This window comes from Mesoplodon bidens, assembly GCF_964165515.1.
Source record: "Mesoplodon bidens genome assembly, chromosome: 15".
NCBI classification, from domain to species: domain Eukaryota; kingdom Metazoa; phylum Chordata; class Mammalia; order Artiodactyla; family Ziphiidae; genus Mesoplodon; species Mesoplodon bidens.
Genome location: NC_138171.1, coordinates 34637899 through 34650197, shown reverse-complemented (window position 1 = coordinate 34650197; position 12299 = coordinate 34637899). Strand labels below are relative to the sequence as shown.

Below are 12299 nucleotides of genomic sequence, written 5' to 3'. Positions count from 1 at the left end.
TTGCCCACTCTCACCACTATTATTCAATGTAGTTTTGGAAGTTTTAGCCACAGCAATCAGAGAACAAAAAGAAATAAAAGGAGTCCAAATCGGAAAAGAAGAAGTAAAGCTGTCACTGTTTGCAGATGACATGATACTATACATAGAGAATCCTATAGATGCCACCAGAAAACTACTAGAGCCAATCAATGAATTTGGTAAAGTAGCAGGATACAAAATTAATGAACAGAAATCTCTTGCATTCCTATACACTAATGATGAAAAATCTGAAAGATAAATTAAGGAAACACTCCCATTTACCATCGCAACAAAAAGAAGAAAATACCTAGGAATAAACCTACCTAAGGAGACAAAAGACCTGTATGTAGAAAACTATAAGACACTGATGAAAGAAATTAAAGATGGAGAGATATACCATGTTCTTGGATTGGTAGAATCAACATTGTGAAAATGACTCTACTACCCAAAACAAACTACCAATTCAATGCAATCCCTATCAAACTACCAATGGCATTGTTCACAGAACTAGAACAAAAATTTTCACAATTTGTATGGAAATACAAAAGACCCTAAATAGCCAAAGCAATCTTGAGAAAGAAAAACGGAGCTGGAGGAATCAGGCTCCCTGACTTCTATACTACAAAGCTACGGTAATCAAGGCGGTATGGTACTGGCACAAAAACAGAAATATAGATCAATGGAACAGGATAGAAAGCCCAGAGATAAACCTACGCACCTATGGTCAACTAATCTATGACAAAGGAGGCAAGGATATACAATGGAGAAAAGACAGCTTTTCCAATAAGTGGTGCTGGGAAAACTGGACAGCTACATGTAAAAGAATGAAATTAGAACACTCCCTAACACCATACACAAAAATAAACTCAAAATGGATTAAAGACCTAAATGTAAGGCCAGACACAATCAAGCTCTTAGAGGAAAACATAGGCAGAACACTCTATGACATCAATCACAGCAAGACCCTTTTTGACCCACCTCCTAGAGGAATGGAAATAAAAACAAAAATAAACAAATGGGACCTAATGAAACTTCAAAGCTTTTGCACAGCAAAGGAAACCATAAACAAGATGAAAAGACAACCCTCAGAAAAGGAGAAAATATTTGCAAATGAAGCAACTGACAAAGGATTCATCTCCAAAATTTACAAGCAGCTCATGTAGCTCAATATCAAAAAAACAAACAACCCAATCCAAAAATGAGCAGAAGATCTAAATAGACATTTATCCAAAGAACATATACAGATTACCAACAAACACATGAAAGAATGCTCAACATCACTAATCATTAGAGAAATGCAAATCAAAACTACAATGAGGTGTCACCTCACACCAGTCAGAATGGCCATCATCAAAAAATCTACAGACAATAAATGCTGGAGAGGGTGTGGAGAAAAGGGAACACTCTTGTGCTACTGGTGGGAATGTAAATTGATACAGTCACTATGGAGAACAGTATGGACGTTCCTTAAAAAACTACAAATAGAACTCCCATATGACCCAGCAATCCCACTACTGGGCATATACCCTGAGAAAACCATAATTCAAAAAGAGTCATGTACCACAATGTTCATTGCAGCTCTATTTACAATATCCAGGACATGGAAGCAACATAAGCATGCATCAATAGATGAATGGATAAAAAAGATGTGGCACATATATACAATGGAATACTACTCAGCCATAAAAAGAAACGAAATTGAGTTATTTGTAGTGAGGTGGATGGACCTAGAGTCTGTCATACAGAGTGAAGTAAGTCAGAAGGAGAAAAACAAATACCATATGTTAACACATATATATGGAATCTTAAAAAAAATGGTTATGAAGAACCTAGGGGCAGGACAGGAATAAAGACGCAGATGTAGAGAATAGACCTGAGGACACGGGGAGGGGGAAGGGTAAGCTTGGACGAAGTAAGAGAGTGGCATGGACTTATACACACCACCAAATGTAAAATAGATAGCTAATGGGAAGCAGCCGCATAGCATAGGGAGATCAGCTCGGTGCTTTGTGACCACCTAGAGGGGTGGGATAGGGAGGATGGGAGGGAGACGCAAGAGGGAGGAGATATGGGGATATGTGTATATGTAGAGCTGATTCACTTTGTTATAAAACAGAAACTAACATACCATTGTAAAGCAATTATACTCCAATAAAGATGTTGAAAATTTTTCTTAAATAAAGTATTTCATAGGCTTGTGCCTATAAAGTATTCCAGTGTATGTGTCAAATCACACATACTTGTGAATATTTTAAAAAGTTTCCATAATGGGCTTTTTTCCTAACCTTTGGATTTCTCACTGCCTGGCCCAGTCCCTGACCCACAGGTGAGCATTTATTCTCTGCTTAACGACTGAATGAATCAAAGGGAAGTACAGTGAGTGGTCTCTGGTTCCAGGCTCGTGAAGCTGCAGGACAGGGAGCTACTGAGCTTGGAAGAACTGCAGAGGTTCTCTGGCCCAGAAAACAGAGGACTTGGTCCACTCTGACTCTTCTGTCAATAAGTGCTATGTGTCACCATTGTGCTAGCACTCGGGACACCATGGCAAACAAAACAACTCTTGGCCATCAGGGAGCTGATACGGTGTAATAAAGGTCTAGATCTCAGCTACTGGCCTAAAAATTTCATTCCAAATTTTGCTTGCCATACACTAAAAGGGAGAGCATTAACTCTTTCCAGGGTCCAGTCTGTGCCCAAACCAGATCTTGGCTCTGAATTCCCAGAAGAGGATGCTCAAGACCCGTCCAAGGAGGAAATCTCAGACATGTAGAGAACAGATGACTTCACTTTGGAAAGTCACCAAATACTGAGGTAGAAGGGACCTGACCCAGGTGTGCAGCCACAGACAGAACCAGGGCACCTGTGTGCACATCCGTCCTCAGTGAAGCTGCTTGAACCATCAGGGATGAGACCTCTAGGTCCCCAGCCTGCACTCTCACAATAATGCTAGAGGAAATGTAGCCAATGTTTAAAAATATGGAATGTGGGAACATGGGGTGAATTCAGAGAGCTAAGAGAGAGCAGAGAGAAAGGCTTAAAGGAAATAAAAAGACAGTGGTTAGGTAAATGATGGCATATGCATACAAACATATACACATAGAATGTTGTTTATACTTTACTGTTAAATAAAGTAAGAAGTTCAAAACCAAATAAAGTATAATACCATCCTGTTTTTAAAATCTATATATGCATAGAAAAATGTCCATAAGGATATATATGACATTATTAATGAGGCCTATCTTAAGGTATTAGGAAGGTAGACAGCTATAATTTTCTTTTTCTAGTCTATACTTTGTATAATTTTGACTCATATAATGAACACCCTTAAAGAGAAAAATCTTCCAACAATAAAAAGATATACAAATAAATTATTGCATGATCACCCACTTGTCAACTATAATAAGAGTTGTCAAAATATGCAAGCACCAAAAAGGATCAGGGTGGGTGTTCTTTCCTCAGGATCTTGTACCTTTCAGGACGGAACTCCTCAGGCTCTGGCCAGAGCTCTGGGTCGTTGTGAAGAACGAAGAGTGGCACCACCACTGTTGTCCCTTTGGGAATGAACACCCCATTGACTTCCACATCCTTCTTACAGACCCTCTCAAGTCTACCAGCAATTGGGAATATTCTGAGAGTTTCATTCAACACCATGTCAAGATACTCCATCTGTACCAGAGCCTCGTAGGTGGGAGGCGCCTGGGAAGAGAAAAAGAGATTTTGATAAATTAAGATTTCGGATCAACCTTCAACTCCATCTGTGTAGTCCTATTGAAATGTTAGGAGCTCCAGGGAATAATTTAAATTGGTAGAGGACCTTAGCATTTATAGACATTTTAATATCTATCATGTGCTCTGACCTGCTCAATGGCCCACAGAGGTGTGTAGCGTAGTTATGACTATGGGAGATGTTAGGACAAGGCCCTAAACAGGGCCTGAAATCCTGCACGTTATCGTCTAGTGTATTTTCTTTCTCATGAGAACAAATGTGACCAATAGACTATGACCCTTAGTCTTAAGTGAAATAGGCCAAAGTCACTGTTTCCTTTTGAAAGTGAGGCCACTACATTTGTACCAAGGAAAGAAATGCATAAAAGAGCAAATCCCCTGCTCAACATAAAGGTTTTTAGTTGAAAACTCCTGACTGCTAATTCTTTTCATTATACATATAAAGTTTGGAAGAACTATATTATATGAAAACTCTATAAATAATTTGGGGAGAAACGAGTTCCTTTCTACACCAAATACAAAAACAAAGAGCAAGATTGGGTGCTACAAGGAACACAATTTCAGATCCAGGGAAAGTTACAAGAGGATGAGAACCCTACCCTCAGCCACAGCATCTGTTGCTGGAACAGTCTCCTGTTGTCCCTTCAGGGGTGACTGTAAGGTCTGAAGGTCTAAACAAGCCACTCCAGCCCCAGAGGCCAGCTCTCCTCACACCACAAAGAATTCCACTTTTGGCAGAGATCTGAGACCAGTGGGGGTGACACGTGGCTGTCACATGGGGTTATATTTAAGGGGTAACATTGTAGAGGGTAAGAGTTGGCTCAGGATGGGCTTCCCTGGTGGCACAGTGGTTGAGAGTCCGCCTGCCGATGCAGGGGACACGGGTTCGTGCCCCAGTCTAGGAAGATCCCACATGCCGCGGAGCGGCTGGGCCCGTGAGCCATGGCCGCTGAGCCTGTGCGTCCGGAGCCTGTGCTCCGCAACGGGACAGGCCGCAACAGTGAGAGTCCCGCGTACCGCAAAAAGAAAAAAAAAAAAAAGAGTTGGCTCAGGAAACAGACACCCTGGCACATAGGTTGGCGTTTTCACCACTAGGTACACGACTAGTATGTGAAAGTATTTCATCTCTCTGTCGCTCAGGTTTCTGAAATGTTACAAGGAGATAATTAGAGTTGACACTTCATAGGCTTGTGTGGCAGAGACACTCACTGCTCACCCAGTATCCACGTAGTCCCTGTATTTCCCAGCCCACTGGAAGTTACAGGAAACCAGCTTTGCCAATGGGCTGTGAACTGAGGCGATTATGGCAGTTTGGGGACAAATCATTTGAAAAGCCAGTGAGCAACGTTCAAGTCCCTTATTCCCCAGACAACAGGAAGTCCTCATGCTCCAGATAAGGCAGCTACAGGAAGGTGGAGCCTCTTAGCCTGTATCCCCGAGTAACGCTGTGGAGCCAAGCTGCCCGCTCCCATCCTCCACTAACAAGCCATGTTGTCATGTAGATGTGGGTTAGAAGTAAACCTCTGCTCTGTAAAGCCACTGAGATTTGAGGGCTAACCTGTTACTGAGGCATAACCTAGCTTCTCCTGACTTATACAGAATTTTATGAAGGTTAGATTCATTTATAACTAGAAAGTACTTAGATAGACATATATCGTAAGAAGCAAATGTTAGCCAATAGTGTTGTTATTATAAGTATTATTATGAAAAGGGGAGAACACAATGCTTTAGCTAGCCTGTCTCTTAGTGACCTTTTCACCTTATTGCATCAAAAGAATCCCAATGTGAGATTTACCAGAGAAGACAGATCATCTCTAACTTAGGTAGGCACTACAATCTATCCTTATCTTGTATTTGAAGGACTCAGGATTCTGAAAGGTGATAAAACTTGTCTAAAACCACAGCCAGGACTCAAACTCACGTCCTCTGTTTCCTACTTTAAGCCCTTTGTTGTTACAAGGCTCCTCCTAGTCTGCAGTGTACCGAGGGCGGTAGACTGAATTAATGGTCCCAGTTCTCCAGTCCTTCCTGGATCCATGCCCTTTGTCAATTAACCCAGTAGTGCCTCCCATTCTGACTCAGGTTGGCCAGGTGACTCACTTTGAACCAGTGGAAAGTTGGCTAAGTGTGGTGCTTGCAGAAATTTGAAAGTCACCCACATGATTGGGCTTCCTGCTCGTGCCATCTGCCATTGCCCTGAGAAGCAGACGTGGAGTATGAGACACATGTGGAGCACGTGTGGAGCTGAGTCACCCCAACTGCATAGCCAAGGCCAGCCTACATCAGCCAACACCCAGAACCAAGGAAGTCCAGCCATATCAACAGATAACTAACTATGCAGACACTGGAGCAATAAATGCTTACTGTTAGATGCCACTGAGGTACTGTGATTTTTACATGGCATACTGTAATGTATGATATGCCAGTACCAGCATTTTTTCCACAGTACCTATATTCCTGTGTGTACCACACATAACCTATGTTTTTCTCTTTGTTTTTTATGCTTTAGATCCTTCCTAAATAGCACAGGTTAAAGATTTGAGGCTCATACTTTTTGCAAATATATTCCAAGAAGTGATGAGGAGGCATTCTTGCTAAGGCTTCACCTTCCCCCTCTCTCTCCAGGTATCATCACTCACCTTATTGGGGAAAGTTGCATCAATCTCCTCCTGCAGCTTTTGCTGGACATCAGGGTGAGTGGCCAATTCATATATAATGAAGGAAAGAGAAGTGCTAGTGGTCTCGTAGCCAGCAAAAATAAAGATAATACTTTGGGCCGCGAGTTCTGTGTCAGACAGAACTAAAAGGAGAGGAGGGACATTTTAGATAAATCACATCAATATAAAACATCACAGTTTAGATGATGAGAAATCCAAATGAAACTGCCAAATCCCTAGCAGGAAAATGTAAAAGCAATTGAAAATTAAACTGGTAGTGCTTTGTGTTCTCATGTCTTCCTTAAAGAGCCAGAAAAAAGCAAGAATTGTCTGAATCCAGTTTTCCCCAGTGTCTATACTCTCCTCGGCCCCTGCTGCTGACTATGCCACCTCCCTCACGGCACAGCTGGGTAATTTCAAGAGACAGCAATTTTGTCTAACTTACACAGTACTATGAGTATGTCCCTTGGATAATCCTAAAAGTGCTTTAGCTGTAATTAATATGGGGTAACATTCTCTTCCAGAATAATTTAAATTATTCTAGCTAAAGTAAAACTTGATTCTTTGGCAGATTTTACAAGACTGAGGCTATATTATAGGGAAAATGAAGTTACTTTTTTATCTAAACATGTTTGTGGGAACTTAGAACAACATAAGGCTGTCTTTACTCAAAGTGTGTTGATGGACCATGAGCATCACCAACATCTGGGAACTTATGAGAAGTTCAGAGTCTTCAATCCTAAACTAGAACTACAGAATCAGAACTTTCACGATATGTGATGATTTGCGAGCAAAACCTGGCCTGAGAAGCATGGATTATACATTTGACAGGCATCAGGCAATGGAAGACCTGGGGCATAAGTCTTCTCTGGGGGATCTCAGATATGTACAGAAACTACAGAGATTGACTAAAAGCTAAAAGAGTTGTGATTGACCCTAGTCTAATCAATGGCATTAAAGTAGCAGAAGGAAAAATGTCTCCCTAGAAGGGTATTAGTCAGCACGCAATATAGAAAAATAGGGGCCAGGGAGTGGAATTAGCAATGCTTATTCAATCATGGCCTGAATGTCATCTTCTCAGTACACACCCCCTCTCTTTGCTCTCCTTTAGCCTCACTAAACAGCCCATGTAATTATAAATAGGTCTCTCTTTTTATTTTCTCCCAAGAGACCAAGCGTGATCAGGCTCTTATCTATTTGATGGGACTGAAGTAGGACCTTTAGTTACTTAGAGCACTCAGATCAACGTGGTACCTGCCCCAACCAAGCAATTCACACACACACACACACACACACACACACACACACACACAATACAAAATGAGTGTGAAAGAGATCTACACATAGTTTTAGATATATTTATAGTGGTGTGCTGGCATCAGCTCGTCCCTGCTCAGGAACAATTTTTTAAAATTCAAGAATCTTGTGCAGGGCTTCCCTGGTGGCGCAGTGGTTGAGAGTCCGCCTGCCGATGCAGGGGACACGGGTTCGTGCCCCGGTCTGGGAAGATCCCACATGCCGCAGAGCGGCTAGGCCCGTGAGCCATGGCTGCTGAGCCTGCGCATCCGGAGCCTGTGCTCTGCAAGGGGAGAGGCCACAACAGTGAGAGGCCCGCCTACCGCAAAAAAAAAAAAAAAAAAAAAAGAATCTTGTGAGACGGTTGTCAAACCATTCATAGCTTGAAATTAACCACATGGGAGTATTCATGTCATGGAATAAACTAAAGATCAGGGACTTCTTGTTCGAAAGAGCAAGGCTGTTTATATCACTGGTTATGGGTGATATAGAAATCCTTATGTTCATCAGTCTTGTATAAATATATCTGATGTTCTTAACTTTGTCCATTGAGAGGATAGAAGCAAAGAAACCCTAGTAGCAACGAGCCTTCCTAAGATCCCAGATTTTGATTTCTAAATACCATTTCTCACTAAAGGGAACCAGAGTTCCTTGGGAAAAAATGGCTGATTCCAGGGCTACTCAGGGGAAATAAAAGAGAAACCTGGACTGTCTTACATCAGAAAGTGAAGAAGTTCCCAAAAAATGATAGATTAAAGAATACTTGATACTCTGTGTGCTGTAATGGTGGATATAGCTCATTATACATTTGTCAAAAACCCATGGAATGTACAACACCAAAAATGAACCCTAAGGTCAACTATAGACATTGGGTGATAATAATGTATTAATGTACGTTCATTGATTGTAACAAGTGCACAACTCTGGTATCATCTTTTGATAGTGGGGGAGCTGTGTGTAGTTGGGGTAGGATGTATATACTGGAAATCTCTGTACTTTCCACTCAACTTCGCTGTGAACCTAACTGCTCTAAAAAATAGTCCGTTAAAAAAAAAAGATTTAAAAAGAAGAAAGAAGAAAAGAAAAGAGAATACAAGATCGCACTTGAGAAAGCTCCAGTGGACAAAACTGAAAGAAACTGAAAATCAAAATGAAGAATGATGTAAGAGAGTAACTTTTAGTTATACATGAGATCATGCTGATATAAATAAACAAATAAATGATTGGGGGAAAATGGAGAGCTCTCCCTACAAAAGAACATCAATTCATAAATACAGAAGAATGATGGAATTAGAAAGTCATGATATTGCAACCACCACAGTAACAATGGTTTCAGTCAAAAACCATCCATGGATGGTAAAACTAGTGGGTGACAGTTTGAAGAGAAACAGTATATTTCCAGTCTCAAAGGCTTCTCCCATAAGGTACTTGTTAATGACAAAGGAAAAAATTGAACTTTACAGTATACTAAGCTAGTGAACACAACTTTAACCAAGTGTTCCAAGTTAAGGGGCAACCAACACTGGGGCAATGTGACTCTTGATGGGATGAAGTCTTGATGCAAATTTCCAGGCAGAGGTTCTGACTCACTGGGTCCAGAGGAGCCTGAGAATTGACATTGGAAACAAGCTCCCCAGAGGCTGTAGGTGATCCACAGACCATGACTGACTGATGGGCATGACATCCTTGTTATACTTGCCCTTCGAGCTCTGAACAAAGTTATGCCTGCATACACCTATGAAGTATCTCTGGCTACCATTTCTATCTGACCATGTGTCTTCCTTCAACTTGGCAGAAATCCCCAGCTGCCTGGAAAACTTCCTGCACATTTTCAAAACCACCCCCTAGCTCTGCGCCCCACCGACAGTGGCCCCTCTGAAGCTCTCCTTGGTTACCTTTATGGGTGTCAATTTCTTTGGAATTCTGGGAGTTAATCATCAGCTGAAGAAAATCCACTCGATGCTGGAAACAGAAAGAGAAATGTCAATGGCAGAAAGTTATTTGTGAAGACAGAAATAAATCAGGAGTGCATATTTCACACCTCTTTCCTGAGAATATGGCCCCTTAAAGAGCAGAAGGCTGACCAGTACTGACTAAGTCCTCAGTGACCAAAACATCCACCTACAAATCTTAGAGAGCATGATGTTTCCCTGAGAGAAACCCAGCCATCATGTCCAACTGCTTTTTGGTCCTCACTCTCTCCGATCTTTGGTTTCTCTGGCTTTTGAAACAGCTTCTTAACTAGAGAGTTATCTGCTCTCTCTCCTGTCATACCTGTTTGCTTAGGAAAAGATTCATGACATCAGTCCCTGTTTTCCCTCCAACTTTAATTATTTTATTTATTTAGTTAGTTATACAGCAGGTTCTTATTAGTTATCCATTTGACAGATATTAGTGTATATATGTCAATCCCAATCTCCCAATTCATCACACCACACCTGTGAAGCCATCTGGTCCTGGGCTTTTGTTTGTTGGAAGATTTTTAATCACAGTCTCAATTTCAGTGCTCGTGATTGGTCTGTTTATATTTTCTATTTCTTCCTGGTTCAGTCTCAGAAAGTTGTGCTTTTCTAAGAATTTGTTCATTTCTTCCAGGTTGTCCATTTTATTGGCATACAGTTGCTTGTAGTAGTCTCTCATGATCCTTTGTTTTTCTGCAGTGTCAGTTGTTACTTCTCCTTTTTCATTTCTAATTCTATTGATTTGAGTCTTTTTTTGCGGTACACGGGCCTCTCACTCTTGCAGCCTCTCCCATTGCGGAGCACAGGCTGCGGACATGCAGGCTCAGCAGCCATGGCTCACGGGCCTAGCCGCTCCGCAGCATGTGGGATCTTCCTGGACTGGGGCACGAACCTGTGTCCCCTGCATTGGCAGGCGGACTCTCAACCACTGTGCCACCAGGGAAGCCCAAGTCTTCTCCCTTTTTTTCTTGATGAGTCGGACTAATTGTTTATCAATTTTGTTTATCTTCTCAAAGAACCAGCTTTTAGTTTTATTGGTCTTTGCTATTGTTTCCTTCATCTCTTTTTCATTTATTTCTGATCTGATCTTTATGATTTCTTTCCTTCTGCTAACTTTGGAGTTTTTTTGTTCTTCTTTCTCTAATTGCTTTAGGTGTAAGGTTAGGTTGTTTATTTGAGATGTTTCTTGTTTCTTGAGGTAGGCTTGTATAGCTATAAACTTCCCTCTTAGAATTGCTTTTGCTGCATCCCATAGGTTTTGGATCGTCGTGTTTTTGTAGTCATTTGTCTCTAGGTATTTTTTGATTTCCTCTTTGATTTGTTCTGTGATCTCTTGGTTATTAAGTAGTGTATTGTTTAGCCTCCATGTGTTTATGTTTTTTATGTTATTTTCCCTATAATTGATTTCTAGTCTCATAGCATTGTGGTCAGAAAGGATGCTTGATGTGATTTCAATTTTCTTAAATTTACTGAGGCTTGATTTGTGACCCAAGATGTAATCTATCCTGGAGAATGTTCTATGCGCACTTGAGAAGAAAGTGTAATCTGCTGTTTTTGGATGGAATGTCCTACAAATATCAATTAAATCTATCTGGTCTATTGTGTCATTTAAATCTCGTGTTTCCTTATTAATTTTCTGTTTGGATGAACTTTCCATTGGTGTAAGTGAGGTGTTAAAGCCCCCCACTATTATTGTGTTACTGTCGATTTCCTCTTTTATAACTCTTAGCAGTTGCCTTATGTATTGAGGTGTTCCTATGTTGGGTGCATATAAATTTATAATTGTTATATCTTCTTCTTGGATTGATCCCTTGATCATTAAGTAGTGTCCTTCCTTGTCTCTTGTAACATTCTTTATTTTAAACTCTATTTTATCTGATATGAGTATTGCTACTCCAGCTTTCTTTTGATTTCCATTTGCATGGAATATCTTTTTCCAACCCCTCACTTTCAGTCTGTATGTGTCCCTAGGTCTGAAGTGGGTCTCTTGCAGACAGCATGTATATGGTTCTTTTTGTATCCATTCACTGAGCCTGTGTCTTTTGGTTGGAGCATTTAATCCATTCATGTTTAAGGTAAATTATCTATATGTATGTTCCTATTACCATTTTCTTAATTGTTATGGGTCTGTTTTTGTAGGTCCTTTTCTTCTCTTGGGTTTCCCACTTAGAGAAGTTCCTGTAGCATTTGTTGTAGAGCTGGTTTGGTGGTGCTGAATTTTCTTAGCTTTTGCTTGTCTGTAAAGCTTTTGATTTCTCCATTGAATCTGAATGAGACCTTTGCTGGGTAGAGTAATCTTGGTTGTAGGTTCTTCCCTTTCATCACTTTAAGTATATCATGCCACTCCCTTCTGGCTTATAGAGTTTTTGCTGAGAAATCAGCTGTTAACCTTATGGGAGTTCCCTTGTATGTTCTTTGTCATTTTTCCCTTGTTGCTTTCAATAATTTTTCTTTGTCTTTAATTTTTGCCTATTTGATTACTATGTGTCTCAGCATGTTTCTCCTTGGGTTTATCCTGTATGGGACTCTCTGCACTTCCTGGACTTGGGTGGCTAATTCCTTTCCCATGTTAGGAAAGTTTTCAACTTATAATCTCTTCAAATATTTTCTCAGGTCATTTCTCTCTCTCTTCTCCTTCTGG

The 12299-nt window shown here is 40.7% G+C and overlaps 1 protein-coding gene across 1 annotated transcript in view; it reads right to left on the bottom strand.

The window, feature by feature from the left end:
- Nucleotides 1-12299, bottom strand: part of LOC308629221 (cytochrome P450 3A28-like) — a 43397-nt gene that overhangs the window by 9311 nt on the left and 21787 nt on the right. The window contains exons 9-11 of the mRNA XM_081256814.1: nt 9593-9659; nt 6384-6544; nt 3488-3714 (exon numbers count right to left, since the gene is read on the bottom strand). Of these exons, the coding sequence (XP_081112940.1) occupies nt 3488-3714; nt 6384-6544; nt 9593-9659 (455 nt within the window). The remainder of the gene's footprint in view (nt 1-3487; nt 3715-6383; nt 6545-9592; nt 9660-12299) is intronic.